General features: G+C 42.2%; 2 protein-coding genes across 8 annotated transcripts in view; both read right to left on the minus strand.

Annotated features, from left to right (window-relative positions):
- The window catches only part of fscn2b (fascin actin-bundling protein 2b, retinal), a 56,880-nt gene extending 51,017 nt beyond the window's left edge, over positions 1-5,863 (minus strand). For both annotated transcript variants that reach the window (XM_061756325.1, XM_061756324.1), the window contains exons 1-2: positions 4,924-5,863; positions 4,685-4,741 (exon numbers count right to left, since the gene is read on the minus strand). In XM_061756325.1, coding sequence (XP_061612309.1) covers positions 4,685-4,741; positions 4,924-4,965 — 99 coding nt within the window. In that variant the 5' untranslated portion in view covers positions 4,966-5,863. The remainder of the gene's footprint in view (positions 1-4,684; positions 4,742-4,923) is intronic.
- Positions 5,864-7,385: 1,522 nt separating this feature from the next.
- bahcc1b (BAH domain and coiled-coil containing 1b) overlaps positions 7,386-16,275 on the minus strand; it is a 115,001-nt gene continuing 106,111 nt past the window's right edge. For 5 of the 6 annotated variants that reach the window (XM_061755569.1, XM_061755571.1, XM_061755566.1 and 2 more), the window contains exons 20-28: positions 16,030-16,195; positions 15,766-15,883; positions 15,598-15,673; positions 14,008-14,116; positions 13,812-13,925; positions 13,605-13,742; positions 10,182-11,575; positions 9,497-9,733; positions 7,386-8,696 (exon numbers count right to left, since the gene is read on the minus strand). In XM_061755569.1, the coding sequence (XP_061611553.1) occupies positions 8,487-8,696; positions 9,497-9,733; positions 10,182-11,575; positions 13,605-13,742; positions 13,812-13,925; positions 14,008-14,116; positions 15,598-15,673; positions 15,766-15,883; positions 16,030-16,195 (2,562 nt within the window). In that variant the 3' untranslated portion in view covers positions 7,386-8,486. The remainder of the gene's footprint in view (positions 8,697-9,496; positions 9,734-10,181; positions 11,576-13,604; positions 13,743-13,811; positions 13,926-14,007; positions 14,117-15,597; positions 15,674-15,765; positions 15,884-16,029; positions 16,196-16,275) is intronic. The other variant, XM_061755572.1, reaches the window with a different exon arrangement.

The following is a 16,275-nucleotide window of genomic DNA, read 5'->3' on the forward strand; positions in this document are numbered from 1 at the left end:
ACTAGGCTCCAAAATGTTGCACAGGGGTGGGCAAACGCATTTGATTTTTAAAATGAACAGATGGGCCAGGATGAGGTAAAAATGTTAAAAAAAAAAATCTAAAAAAGTTCATTTTAATAATGAAATGTTTTTTTTTTCAGCTATTTATTTCTAATTAATTTAATCCTAATTAAATTACCAATTATGTGTAGAATTATTTGTTTTAGTATTTTTTTTTACCATGATTTAATTTAATTACAATTAACATACTAATTATAATAAATGTTTAAATGTACCTGTATGTGCATAATTGTTTATTTTACTAATATTTTTTAAAATCTTTTTTTTACAATAAATTAATTAACTGATTATTGAATGATATAAATGTATGCAAAAATCAATAAACAAATTCGATTTAACCAATTTTAGAATAAAAAAAAAAACACCTAAATAAATGCACAAAAGAACAAAAAATATCACTGCTTAAGTACCATTTAGTTTTGTTTAACGTTTTAGTACAATAAATTTGCATTTAATAATAAGAACTGTTTGTTCATAAACTATTATTTACGTGAAATAATTGATTCAACTTTTATGTGCAATACATTTTAATGTAATTATTATTTAAGTACATTATTTTTCCATTTTCCTTCATTCAAGGGCAGTGTTCATGTTCAAACAATGGCTTCGAATAATATTAAATACAATTTTTAGGAATCAAATCTGTCTTGTTTTCAATGAACACATAGCACTGATATGCTTCTGTATTTTAATGTTGGTCTTGATGGTGGCACTTGGAGAGCAAAGTATTTTTTAGGAGGTTCTTTTGAAGAAAACGTTTGAGAAGCACTGATGTAAAATGTGAAAAAAGATGATGAATTTCTCTATTGCCACAAAATTCAACAAATGAGATCCAATATTCCAGAGCTTTGTCTCAAAGTCTATCCTGACGAAAGTATTTCCCAAAAAAGTACTACTGTAATACTTTGGTTCCGTTTCGATCGGCACAGTGAGAGAGGTGTTCATTTAATAATGTGTTCATTTTTTTGATTGTAGCTTGCTGTCTTGTTTCTGATATTTGGCGGCAAAAAAAGAAAAAAAACAAGAAGAAGGAAATCTCAGGATGATACAGTGCAGCTCTACACTCCAACACACTACAACTACAATTATAAACATATTGTATTAAGCATTATGATCTGTTGATGCAGCTCTTTTTCATTTCTTAAGACACCGTGGAGCTCTTATTTAAAAAGCTAAACTGAGTTGGAAAATTCCTTTGGGAAGAGATGAGGTAGTTTTTGTTTGCTGATGACCAACGGACTGTGAAAAACAGTCCCGAACTTTGTATTTACCCCGTGACTGTAAGTACAGTTGTGCTCATAAGCTGACATATCCTGGCAGAATTTGTGAAATATTGGCAACTTTTGGGAAAATATGACTGATGACATATATTTTTTTCTTTGCTATATTTGGTTTGATGGTGGTGCTATTCTAAAATGCCTTATCGTTAGATATGAATGATACAATAAACGTGTTTTGCCTGATCACTCGTGTTTTCTTCAAAGAATGGTACACATCTTACAAATATTGCCAGGCTATTTAAACTTATTAGCAAAACTGTAGATAAGTAAGTCAATTTCATATTTTGTACTTTTTTCCCCACAGAGAATTCACAAAGTGATTTACACAGTTAAAATACAGACACAAACGTAATAAAAAAAATAAAAAATCAAAACAATCAGTCTGACTGGAATGCCCTCCTAAAAACTATTCTTCACTGCTTTTTAGATAATTTCTCGATAAAAAGCTGCTCTTAGTACAAATGTCTAAAATAAATGTCTGTAAGTTTGTACAATTCGACAAAAAAATGCTTAAACAATTTCCACAAAACCTTATGGCAAATTTGGAGCATGGACCAAAAAATATGAACACAATTTTCGTATAAATGCAGGATTCATTACCCCCCCAAAAAATGCAATGATTAAAATTGCTTTATAAATCTCAACCAAAAAATTCAAACACATTGTACATTCTAAAAACCCGATGGCCAAAACAAGACCAACAACTTGACGCTGCACCGTTGATGTTGCCACGGCTTGAACACTTTTCTCCCTTGAATATGGTGTGCAATGGTCCAGCAAGGAAAAACAAGTCGTTTTTAAAAAAAAAAAAAGTGTTGGTAGAAGGAAGAAAGAAGATTATGTTGGCGTCATCGACTTCCACGCATCCAAGAAGTCATGATTTATGTACGTGTACCATCTGTTAACACAGAATACGTTGCACAACTACCAATGAGTCAGACTGACTTCTGTCACACACGCGCGCGCACACACACACGCACAAAGATAAGATGGCGACTGGTGACGACCTCATGCGGGCTCATATGAACGATAGATGAGGCGATGCGGAGAAAAGAGCTGATCTTCTTACAGCTCCTCTCAGTGACCTGAATGTACCCCAACACACACAAATACACACACACACACAGATTGAAACTATCTGCAAACACGTGTAGCATCCCAGAGCAGCTGGCAACCATTTATTTACCTCACTGACAGGTTCAGCCTGCATCTAAATGGAGAGCTTTCTCCAGACTCGACGCACACACACTCATAAAACATCGCGCGACACACACGTTACTATTTCACCGCTCGCTCAGTTTATTTTCCCCCACACACACACACACACACGCGCATACTGCTGCATCAACGGAAGCGCACTATACACACACAAAAAATGACACAGCGAGCAGCTGGTGATGGATAACCTCTGGACTCCTTCAGGCGAGCGACGTTTTCAATGCGGCGTCCCGCAAGGCTCGCAAAAGAAAACACGGCAAAGCAAACGGACGCACCTTTCTCTGACACTGCGGGCACACTCACAAGCTGCAAAACACAGGCCAATGCTCCAAACGTTTTACAGAATCGCACTAAGAGGTGGGTCACATGCCTTGACTCGAGTCAGACTTGAGTCGCCGATTTCGGGACTCTCTTCTTGCTTGGCTAAAATTTCTGAATGACTCGACTTGACCTGGACTTGGTATTCATGAGAGTCCTTGACAAACTACATGACTTGACAAGTCTTGCCTATTTACATTTGCAAATCGGCATTTTCAATATAGTGGGCCATTTGCTTTTTATTTATTTTTTGGAGTAACGCGCACAGATCTGGCAACCCAGTAGGTATCGAATGACTTAAGATTTTTTGGTTGTCAACTTTGATGAATGTGATGAAAATAGAGTTGAAGTCAAGTAATCGATGACGTCGTTGATAGTTTTTTCAGTAGTGCGGTCGCCAACCTTTTTGGCGCCACGGACCGGTTTCACGTAAACATATATATCGAAAGACTGTCATAAAAAGTATGCTGAATGTATTTCAACAAGCATGTCTCATGAAGCATTTCTTTTGTATTTCCCTTATTGTATTTGAGAATAGACTTGCGTCTCATTTTGCACCAAATATTTCCACACAGGCTGTATCCCGTACTCCACTGCAACAAGTGTTACGACAAAGTCTCGTAAAGTGACACAAAGTGAATAAAGTTCTCGTTAGTATACAGGTGTTGCCCGCGCGATACTGGACGTAACCATTTTTGGCGGTGAAGATGGCGCTTCACTTCGCGCCGTTGCCCTCGTTCCTCGCCGTCAGTTCTGTGTTCGCGCTGAATAAATCAAGATTAGTGGCGATCGGAAGAGCCGAGGCCTGCTAGGCTAACCGCTATTCTCATCCACAACTGTCTTATTTTCGTACGCTTGGACCCACGCAGATGAATGAAGAGCGTTCGCCGACGGTAGCGGACGGGCGAGTCGAAAAACAGTCAAAAAACACGCTATTAGGGCTTATTCGACTTCAAGCTTTAAACGTTGAAAAGCTCCTAGGTTGGGGCAAACTTTGAGAGGTGACTTGACTGCGTAAACACACTTTTCTCCCCCTATAAAGATATGAATAGCTGAACACGCACACACAAATGAGCCTGCGGCATGTTTGCTCTCACTGGATGAAAAGCCCTCTCTCATTAACCCGGAGGGCACCCTCATACCCCCACCCGTCCTCCACCTTTCCCAGCCTCCCATTGTGCCCCCTATCTCCTGCAGCATTCTGGGTAAAGTAGTCTAACAATGTCATGCCAGATAAGCTCAATGCAAACCTGCTGATAAGGAGTCAAAGACTGCACTTAACGTCTGTGTGTTTTCAAGGTGTCGTTTGACTGGGGAGTGTGTGTGTGTGTGTGTGTGTGTGTGTGTGTGTGTCTGGTCATGTTGGCTGGTTGTGGTGTTCCATATCTCTGTAATAACAAGCTAAACAGCTAAAACATGGCAGACAAAAGGAAAGTAAACACAACTCACGCCATTGGTCAAAGGAATGTGTGATTTTAAACTGTTGCTAAGGATCATTAGCAATGGTTTTTTTTTAAAGAAGAAGAAAAAAAATGGTGAGTCACAAGTTAGAAGTGAGGCTAATATGCTTGTTGAAGGGAAGGCTATCAAATGGAAGTTTACGGGCGGTGTTAAAACAACACTGCCCAGCCGTCTTAATGCGGCGGGCACACGGCAAGCAGGCTGCAATTTGAGGTCAAAGGTAAACCCTCCGTCCAGACATTAATGTCGCAATAAGCCGTGTCACAAAGGCTTTGGTTACAGTGCCATAAAAAAAAAGGTGTGAATATACCACAGGAAGTCAAATAAAACGGGAGTTATTGGCTCACCTTGTTCCAGAAACTCCACACCCTGCCGGGGATCATCTCAACGCTCCTCCCAGCGTCCTGCTTAAACACGCACACACACAAAAATGAAATTAAAACATCGAAGTGCTGGAATGCTTCACAGTGATGCTTTTTACAGCTATGTATGAACAATTGAACACACGGATTAGGACGTATGAAAGAAACACATCGTCGCTGTCGAATAAAGAATAATCGACATATTTTTACAGCGTATTTCTCACCATGCTGGAGTTTGCTAGTTTTAGGGGGTGGATGTGTCTCATGCAGTGAGCAAGCCCCCGATCATCCCGTCCGGCACGTGGGCCGAATGCCTGCGTCTACAAGCGGATGCGTAGCCCAGAACGTGGAAGTAAAAGAAAGCAGTCGAGCACAGTGGCCAAACACAAAACGATACTTAAAAGTACTTCAAAGTGGGGAAGAAATGCAGAACAACTCAGCTCATTGACACATTTTCAGATATAGGAAAATAAAAGATGCGGTTGTATAATTTCACAAGTAATGTCTCGGCAAACACTCCAGAGACCCAAATATTTGTATACTGACCATGAGAAGTCCCCTGTAAAGAAATGTTATCTGTGTCAATTTGCATTCATGCTGCCTTCCTGAAAACTGGGAAATTGGACCACCTAGGAAAAAATACACTATGACACTGTTCGAAAAATCGATGTACTGTACCCTGAGTTCTCAGAGTATGTTGGATAAAAAGCTAAATTAGCATATAAACTATATTAATTAGTTGCAACCAGTTTTGTTCATAGGAAGAGCAGTTGCATGTGTACCTTTGCATGAAGTTATTTGATACAATATTTTTAAAATGACCAAAATGTCTCTTCACAAAGCGCCAATTGGAGTTTCCCAGCAGCCTTAAAGTCCCTGCAAGTGAAAATAAAAGTCTTCTGAATTTGACACACCACACAGAGCAGTGTTGTTAACAAGCCTGCCAAATTTGAATGATTAAAAATATCCTTCCATCCATTTTCTGAGCCGCTTCTCGTCACTAGGGTCACGGGCGTGCTGGAGCCTATCCCAGCTATCTTCGGTTGCTCAGTGAAATATGCGACTTGTCTGCTAAATGGGCTGAAACCACACCCTTTGTGGGGCTTTTCCGCGCCGCGACAACGAAGCCCTCTAAAGCCACGCCAGCCTGAAGCCCAAGTCCATATGCTGGCTGTCAACTCAGCCCCCCCCACCTCCTCTTTCCCCCCCCCCCCCTCCAACATCCACTCTTCTCATCATGACATGCATGCACTCACAGCCAACAACAAAGCTCTCTAAAGTGCTAATAGCGTATCCGCAAGGAAGATGCATTTTCAGGGTGGAGGCATTACAACACTTTGAATGCAACTAAATTACAACTGTAGGAGGAGCGCTGACTGGAGCAAAGCGCTTGATTTCTCCTTACTTCTGATTTAAGTGAGTTTGAAATCCATGCAGAATGAAAGTTGATATCCTCGCTTTGTTCATTTAATGATCGTGTTCCGTTTTGATTCTGGTTAAGACCCGACCCACCTGCACAGCCTGCCGGCCGTCTCTCATGAGGCACGGCTAGATACGGTTTCGCATCCCACCCCCCCGAAACACCACCCATTACATCTATCAACTCCAGCTACAGTTTCAAATGGCTTGTTCCTCTCTCAAATGACACCCCACGCCCCTACATCATTCTTCTTTCTCATTTCTCCACGCTTTTATCCCATGGCCCATTTTCCCTCAGCTGACAAACGATCGCCATTGATGAACACAAGGCGCTATTCACAGAGCTCACGCCCAAGAGGGAAGGGGAAAAAAGAAGCAAAACAGGTCAGATGCTTTTTTTTTTTTTACTTTTCGTAACAATCTTTTTTTTTAATGAAACACAAAAGGGCAATAAAATTAAGATAAATATTCTTTCTTTTTGTACATATGGAAATATGTAAGAAATACCTCCATAAGAATGAGTGAAATAATATATTTTCCATCTTAACCATACAAAGCGGGTTCCAGTGGGGAGAAAAGAAAAAAAATGTTGCTTCCAACGAAATGGGATGATCAGAAGTGAATCCAGTGTTCATCAGCTTTCCCCCCCACCATTCCCTTTTTTTTTTGTTTTTTTGTTTTTTTTTTAAACAAAAGAGTTTCACATCTCGAAAAGTGTTTGTCAACATAGTTGTCAAACGTCGGTCCAAGCCCTACAAAGAAAAAGGCATTTGTGTTCTCCCCCCTGTACATCCTATACAACAGTCATCACAGGCTTGCATAAACGGTAAGACCATGGTGAACTAAGAAAACCGGTACACACGCACGCGCGCACACACACAGACAGACATTTTTGGCAAAGCAGGAATAAAAGTGACAAGCATAATTTGCGATTTGATCCTTTTTTTTTTTTTTTTTTTTTGTCTCTCAACATTGTCCCATTGATTGGCGCTGATTGTCCTTCACAGTCACGTGATGCCATTCTGGTTGTCATAGAGACCTCAAGTGCATCAGCTGGGCAGTGTGCTGACAATGTCGCTGCGACGTCTCTCCGAGGCTGTCATAGCAACACTGGATGAACATGAGAGGACGCACGACGAGAGGACCTCTACTTCAAATACCTCTGTGATTGCAGGGGTCCCGGATTCAGATTTGATTGAACATTTTTTCCCCCCTCCTTCCTCTTTTTAATCATTCTCATAATAAAATTATCTTGTAATGTGATGTAAGTGTAAACTCACGGGTGCTTTGGTATATTTCTTTTAGATGCCAGATAAATATTTACATTTGATAGAAATACAGGCTCAAACAGACCGACTGGATTCTTTACGGATCAGTGAAAAGCAGAAACTTGGTTTCTTTTCCAGTAAGTTTCCAACAGGAAATGCAAAAATTACAAGTTAGACATTATTTAAAAGAGCTGATTTCTGATCACTCTATTAAAATAACTGCTTTTTCAACATATTTACCCACGAAGCAGGGCTTACTACCACACCAGGCATACATATTGACCTCATCTGTGATCATGTTCAGTGCATTCAAAGAAACTTATTTCAATCTCCTCCCCCATCCACACAACCTTTAACATTGAAATAAAAACCATCTCCCCTGCAAAAAATGGACAAATATCTATGTATAGTATTTACATTATCATACATACACATAATTAAAGCCAATCATCACTCTCCCAGAAACACACACATTAAAAAAAAAAAAGCAATCCGACTACATGTACATGTCTTTGCACCCAAATAGAAGGATGCGAGAGAGGTATTGATGTGTATGGCTTGACAGGAGGAAAACATTTGTATGTGTTAAAGACATGGCATCATCTTGGCTTGCAACCAGTGAGCTCTTGCGCACAGTCCAAAACGACACTGGAGTTTTCATTTGTTTTGGTCCTGTTGGGGATCTCCCAGCCAACAACCAGAAAAGCAGTGTAAGACCTCTTCAACCTTCCAAACCAGTGCGGCTTACAGTGAGTTTCCTTCCTCTCCTTCTCCGTCTTTGTCTCAGAAAGCAGAGTCGCCGTGACATATCCGAGGTACCGAACTCCAAAGTGCTCATGTCCGTGGTTCCTGTTCTTTTGCTGCAAGATATTCAGCGAGTCGTAGGGGGGGGCGCGGGGAAAACTGAAGCCTCCTGATGCTCGAGTTTACAGGAAGAGGTCTCTGACATAGATTTCCAAGAACTAACCAGACTCCTTTAAGTGCCCGGTACTGCCGGGATTTATCCCGCTGGGATATATCCCGTTGCCCCTTCCGTCCGTTATGACGGACTGTCATCGAAGCGGTCAGCTCGATAGCTTTGGTCACTCTAGCTGCGAATGCTAGGACACGATAGCCATGCCGTCAGCGCCAATCAGTTGGCCGGTGGTGGGCTCGTACGTGCCAGCCAGGTAGAAAAGATCATTCGCCGTGGCACCAGACTTGTGTTCGCGTATCATGTGATCGTACTCGGCCCTGCTGACCACCTGGCAGCGATGGGAGATGGTCTGGACGTCGTTCTCGTCCTCGTGACTCGACTGGTACAAGGCGTTCTGGGAAAGAGTCGGTCACAATGTTATACGAAGATTTTTCGTTTTCTGAGAACCAGTGATTCCGCCTGACTGTGCTGTGGAAAATTATTCTTTTGGTACAAAATTCATTTTTTGTGCTCTATGCCAGCAATGTATAGTGACAGGCAGAACAATTAAACACTTGGACTACATTGCGGACGGTACAATTAACCTGTATCAACCTGTTGCCATTCATACAACAGAATAATACTTTTAATAATAATGCAGATTTGTTTTCGTTAAAGAAAATCAGCAAAAGTCGATAGAGCCCATTATACTTATGTATCAGGAAAATGAAAACAAATTCTGTCATATTATTTATGTTTGCCATTGTGGAAAAAGGTGTACTTTCATTCCAATATGATATGTAGCGTCTAATGTTAAAAATGTATATACAGTATATTTTCACTGAGAATCAAGGCCTTCTTGCGCCATAGTGATCTAAAATGCATAAAATCCAAAGTATTTGGGATTTCATTCTGATATTTTCAGAGATTTAAGTGCGCATAATTAGAGATGTCCACATAACATTTTGTGACGATTGGTTAAAGTTTTGTGACATTAAGTATTTTTTACATTATGCCTGGCCTGTCCTGACACGGGATTTAAAAAAATAAAAAATAAATTGCGTCATTGCAAGCACACAAAGCTGAATGTTTCTTTGAAACACCTAATAAAATATGGATAATACTTAATTATTATGCATACGGATAGCAGCAAATCGATGGTGCGCATTATACATAGGTAGAAGGGCTTTTCTGACTGCACTCTGAGGTCTTTACCTTGCCATCGCAGTGTCGCTTCCCCAAGCGAGTCTCCTCCGGGTGGTAGAACCACTTGACCCTGACCACCATGCTGGAGCTCCACGACTCCCACAGGCTCTCCACTCTGCCGACGTAAGGCAACTGGGGTCGGCCGGGCGACAGGAACACGGCGCAATCGCCTACCCGCACAGTCTCCTTGCCGCGCACGATGGCCTTGTAGAATAGCTTGCGGGCTTTACCCTTCAGACCTCTCCTCTAGTGGCGGAAGAGAATTAGGAATAGGACTCTCAGCCAGGATATTAAAAGCGCTAATCTGATATCTCTGGATATGATGTTAAGGTGTGCTCAGACAAAGGAGTTTTTCTTTTTCAAAACTATAATTCACAGAGTATCAAATTGACATTGTGGACAAAGTCTGACATCAAATATGCAGAGGTCTGTTTCTTATTTACTGGCAGAACTACTATGGCGAAGTGTAATTAACCACTAAGGTAGAGTCGAGAGATTCCTTCAACATGAGACATTTTTCCAAGGATCGCTTTATAATCCTGACGGCAAATTAGATAACTACCAAATGCACCCTTAAATGCCCTTGGACTTATGTTCTTAACATTCCGACCTATAATATTCACGGCCTGTTTAATAGAAAGGAGGTTAACCAATTGCTACCAATTTGGGCCATCTTGAGTGTGTTTTCTCTTACCTGTGTTGGGTTACCGGACCATTTCCACAGCTGGCGTCCAGGCAGTAGTGGAGCTATGTTGGCTTGAGGCTCAGGTGAGGACATCCTCTGCCTTGCTGCTGTCAGGTCCTTGGAGGAAGGTTTAGGGCCACTCTGACCTTGATGGTGGCTATTAGGAACTCCTTCCTTCTTCTTCAGTTGGGTCTTGGCAGAACTACTGTTGGTCGCCACACTCCCTTTGGACATGTACTCTGTCCTATCCTCTGTCCTCCCCTTTGACCCAGAGTGGGCCATGCCTGCCTTGGCCACATAGGGACTAGCTGGGACTGTGGTGGACGGGTTGGAGTTGGTGGACTCGGAGCTCAGGTTCTGTCTGTGTTTGTGTTTGTCCTGCTGGAGCAAAGCACGACGCAGGAGAACAGATGCGGACTCTTCATCGGACGAGTAGGAGGAATCATTGTCTGAGGAACAGAGGGATGAGGAGGATATGGAGCCGGAGGAAGAAGAGGACGAAGAGGAGGAAGAGAAACAGACTGAGAGGCGGGAGAGAAAGCGTCCGCTACGATGAGACGTGGCCGCCGTGCCTCTTCTTCGCGTCCTAGCATCTTGACCGCCATCTTCGTCATCCTCATCCAGCTCAGAGTAAGAACTCGGGCAGTCGCTGTGGTAGTCCAAACTGTAATCCCCAGTTTGGCCCCCGTGGCTGGCTGGCAGTAGATCTTTTTGTAGAGTGGCATCGCCTTTCAAAAGAGAGTCTGGCTGAGTTCCGGAGTTCTCTCTATCCCTTCCTCCCTTCTTTCCATCCTTCACCAACATGGCAGGGTGAATGTATCGCAGCGGAGAACCCACAGAGGACAAGGTTCTACCTCCTTTGCTTCCATTTCCGAGTCGAAGTAGGGCCTTGCCATTCTTTGTTTTAGGCGATGTCACCCCTTCATGATCAAGCTTCACCAGGAACTGTTTCCTGTCTCGCTCACTAACTGGTTTCTTACTTCCCGCTGCCATAGACGTGGCGACAACTGAGGAGCAAGGAGAGGGGTCCCGAGGCCCAGAGGAAGATCCTGTGTTTGCATGTCGCGCTGTTCCGGAGCTCCCGCCACTTCCAAAGGCCGAGTAGCCGTTGGCAATACTACTAAAAGAGTCAACCGCAAAAGGGGAGCCAAAGAAGCCTTTCAGGGGGGCTGTGGGTGTGAGAGAGTGGGAGGCCGGGCGATGAAACAACCCCACGTCTCGCTCTTGAAATCTCTTCTGGGTTTTACGGGAAGTCCCGTTGAAGAGGAAAAAGTCGACCGGCGGTCTCTTCCTGGGTGCGGACCAGCTGACCACAGAAGTGTTGCCTTTGGTCCGAGAGTCTGACTCTGATGTTGCTGTGCTGGCAGTCTTAGGCACTGAGTGGATTTTCTTGGGCCTGCCAACTGAGCAAGGAGATGACAGCAGAGAGGAGTTGGAATCAATATGACGTGACAGTTCTTGGGAACAGACCGAGATTAATAGTGAAAGTAAGAGCTCCAGAGAAATTTAATATCATTATCTCCACCAAGGCAGGTAGATTTCAACATACCCAATACCTGTCTCTACCTGAAACATTACTGGGATGAGTGACACGCATGTTTCTCAACGACACAAAAACACTGATGACACGTCATAAAATCATGATTAATGTGGTTTTACAGAGCATAAAAGGAATTTTGTTCATATATCTCCATGACAATGTGCTCCTCTGTGACTCATAGGTGTCACGTAATTGGTTGACAGTTAGAAATGTGATCCGAAGGGCTGTCTGCGTCTATGCGGAATGTACTTACAAAGTTGGACAGCTATGTCTAAAAATACAGTATATACATGACCATATAGATTCTTACAATTCATTATACAACCCCAATTCCAATGAAGTTGGGACGTTGTGTTAAACATAAATAAAAACAGAATACAATGATTTGCAAATCATGTCCAACCTATATTTAATTCAATACACTACAAAGACAAGATATTTAATGTTCAAACTGATAAACTTGATTGTTTTTAGCAAATAATCATTAACTTAGAATTTTATGGCTGCAACACGTTCCAAAAAAGCTGGGACAGGCTCATGTTTACCACTGTGATTCATCACCTTTTCTTTTAACAACATTCAATAAACGTTTGGGAACTGAGGACACTAATTGTTGGAGCTTTGTAGGTGGAATTCTTTCCCATTCTTGCTTGATGTACAGCTTCAGCTGTTCAACAGTCCGGGGTCTCCGTTGTCGTATTTTACGCTGACAGGTCTGGACTGCAGGCAGGCCAGTCTATTACCCACACTCTTTTACTACGAAGCCACGCTGTTGTAACATGTGCAGAATGTGGTTTGGCATTGTCCTGCTGAAATAAGCAGGGGCGTCCATGAAAAAGACGTTGCTTGGATGGCAGCATATGTTTCTCCAAAACCTGTATGTACCTTTCAGCATTAATGGTGCCTTCACAGATGTGTACATTACCATCACAGATGCTGGCTTTTGAAATTTCCATCCATAACAGTCCGGATGGTTCTTTTCCTCTTTGGCCCGGAGGACATGATGTCCACAATTTCCGAAAACAATTTGAAATGTGGACTCGTTGGACCAAAGAACACTTTTCCACTTTACAGCTCTGGTGTTGTTGCTAAATGGCCTTTGCTTTGCATAGTAGAGTTTCAAGTTGCACTTACGGATGTGGCACCGAACTGTATTTAATGTCGTTGGTTTTCTGAAGTGTTCCTGAGCCCATGTGGTGATATCCTTTACACATTGATGTCGGTTTTTGATGCAGTGCCGCCTGAGGGATGGAAGGTCACGGTCATTCAATGTTGGTTTTCGGCCTTGCTGCTTACATGCAGTGATTTCTCCAGATTCTCCGAACCTTTTGATGATATTGTGGACCGTAGATGATGAAATCCCTAAATTCCTTGCAATTGTACGTTGAGGAACATTGTCGACTATTTTCTCACGCACTTGTTCACAAAGAGGTGAACCCCGCCGCATCTTTGCTTGTGAATGACTGAGCAATTGAGGGAAGCTCCTTTTATACCCAGTCATGGCACCCACCTGTTCCCAATTAGCCTGTTCACCTGTGGGATGTTCCAAACAGGTGTTTGATGAGCATTCCTCAACTTCCTCAGTCTTTTTTGCCACCTGTCCCAGCTTTTTTGGAACGTGTTGCAACCATAAAAGTCTAAGTTAATGATTATTTGCTAAAAACAATAAAGTTTATCAGTTTGAACATTAAATATCTTGTCCTTGTAGTGTATTCAATTAAATATAGGTTGAACATGATTTGCAAATCATTGTATTCTGTTTTTATTTATGTTTAACACAACGTCCCAACTTCATTGGAATTGGGGTTGTAAGTCATGTGCTCTACCTTTTATAGGAAAACTTAGTACAGTGCTCATAACTGGACTATTTACAGTAAGACTTTCCTTCTCACCTGGTCTCTTCTCTTGAGGTTTCCCTGCTTGTTCCTCATTGGCTGATTTCTCTGTGAGTGTGTCTTTCTTCTCTTGTGTGGCGCTACGTCGACATTGCCGGCCCGGCGTGATCAGAAGCGCTGGTGATGGTTCCGCACCTGACAAGGAAGCTTTGTTAAATGATACTTTCTGGTTTTTTTTAATATCCCCCAAAGAGTTCTACTCACAGCAGATTTGGTATCCAGGTGGCAGAAGTCGGATGTTCGCCAGTGTAATCCTTCCTCTGTCCCCGTCATCAAACTCCACCATCACGCTTCCGTCCTTCTCTTCACCTGCACCCCCTGAAGCAGAGCCCCGAGGCCCAGAGCACATGAATATTGTGTATTTTTTCTGTGGGCGTTTCTGTAGATTTGTGTCACACACCTCGGTGGACATAACCGGGGTAAAGGCAACGTGAGCGCTCGCTCCAGTAGGCACAAACCCGCGTCCCCGCCGTCAGGATGGCCTCAGTCTGGGGCCGCACATCCAGAACCTTGACCGATATACACAAAATAAAAAATACAGTCCATAAAGGCCAAACATCGCACAGGTCTTGCACCAAACATTAGAAGCTGTACATGCGTGGTTTTCAAACTAGGGGTCAGCGAGCCGTAACTTGGGGTGGGGGCGCGCAAAATAATCTGCAATAAATGATGTCGTATCATTTTTAAAGTGCATACCAATAAACTAAACTAAAGAAATTACTTCTCCCTGCCTTAGCTTTGAGTCAATAAAAAGTTGTAATATGATTGTGATGTATTTTAAATATGACCTCCATGCATGCACGCAGCATTTGTAGCTCTCTCTCATGCTCTTTTCTCATGAATAGTTGTACACGTCAGATAAGGTGACCTCGGCAAAATATTTGTGACTTGGAAGCACATATATCAAGTCAAAAGTTTCCAACATGTTGCTAAATCCCTGTTGTTGCAGTGGCAATGTTCAGTGCAATTGACTCCACGGTGGCCTTCCACTTTCCTGTCAAACAGAAAATGAATCCACTCATTTTGTCTGTTTGTTAGCAAATAAATTAAGCCCGCTAGTCACTATTTTTGAAAATTATTGCTGGAGTTGTTGGAAAAGTGACAAAATATATTGACCAAATCCCTAAGTCAGCATCGAAAACTAAGAGAAAACCACATTTTCTTAGTTGTTGCCCCAAAATTGTGGAATGAGCTGCCTCTGCACTTTAGACAGGCCCATTCAATTTTTGTTTTTGAATCCTCTCTTACTTTTCCCCCTCTGGCTTTTATCTCAGTTTGAGATGTTGATTTTCATCTTGTTTTTTTAAACTGTTTTATCATTGTACTATCATGTATTTATTTTTAAATTGGTGTTTTTACCTTTATTTTATATTGGTCTTGTTTCGCTGGTATTTTATCTATTTACATGTATTGTTCCTTGATGTGTTTTAATTTGTATTGCTTAGCTTATGCTGTCCAAAAATGTTGTTCTTGAAATGCTCTATAAATAAAGTTAAAATCGGATTGGATCATTAACTGTTCTTTTGTAGACCAGCTAGCTAGACATCCATCCATCCATCCATTTTCTGAGCCGCTTCTCCTCACTAGGGTCGCGGGCGTGCTGGAGCCTATCCCAGCTGTCATCGGGCAGGAGGCGGGGTACACCCTGAACTGGTTGCCAGCCAATAGCAGCTAGCTAGACATGTTACTAGCCATGTTGTTAGTTGACCCATTGCACATCAGTTAGAGACTATGGATAAATATTACATTTAATTCAAATGAATTTGGTTAAGTTGCTCTCATTACCTCATCATGAAATAGTAAAAAATAAATAATTCCTACGGCATTTAGTGGTACACATGGTAGTTTCAATGTTTAAATGGCATTCCGGTTATGAGCGGTTCCTTGAAAAAAAATAAAAAATACATTTCCCTGGGCCAGACACCCTTGAACGGAAAAAGTTCAAGAACCCCTGCACATGCTTTTACGGTATCACACGACTGAAACTCACGGCTTCCTGTAAGATTTGCTCCAGTGAATAGATCCGGGGGCGATTCCCGCGCTCCCCTTCAATGACAACACTGAATCTAGGGGACAAAAAAGAAGGAATGCATATGAAGGTCAAACCTTCTCAATGCACTATACAGTAGAATAAGTGTTTTGTGTCAGCGGAACTTACATATCAGGTAGGTCCAGAGTTTGGACAAGGGCAGCGTAGAGCAACTCATCCTCCTTGGAGATCAAAATCTTCAGGCCGTCTACTAGCATCTCTTTACTAAGCACACAGTTGGGCAGGGCTGATGAGGAGAAAAGGATGGAATGTGACATATACCAAGAGAAATATATATCATTTGCGTGTAAAATGGATAATTACTATGTAAGGTCATTGGTATGGCACGCTCTTCACAAATTGTTATTATCCACGTGTCATTGTTGGGCCTACCAGGAATTTTGCAAGGCATTTTGGGAGGAAGGTGCACCATCGTCTGTTTGCTCCCCTCTTCTTCATCTTCCTCCTCTCCTTCGGAAAAGCTGCTCTCTTCATCCAGGCGAAAGCCGTCGTCAGCGGTGAAGCTCTGCAGGAGTCGGCTGACCGCGTGACCCTGGGCCTGGAGTTGGAAATAAGATTTGACATCAGTGTGCAGAAAGTCGCATGCAGTATAAATATGTACTGTTGACTCAACATACG

Source organism: Phyllopteryx taeniolatus, chromosome 19 (assembly GCF_024500385.1).
Source record: "Phyllopteryx taeniolatus isolate TA_2022b chromosome 19, UOR_Ptae_1.2, whole genome shotgun sequence".
NCBI lineage: Eukaryota > Metazoa > Chordata > Actinopteri > Syngnathiformes > Syngnathidae > Phyllopteryx > Phyllopteryx taeniolatus.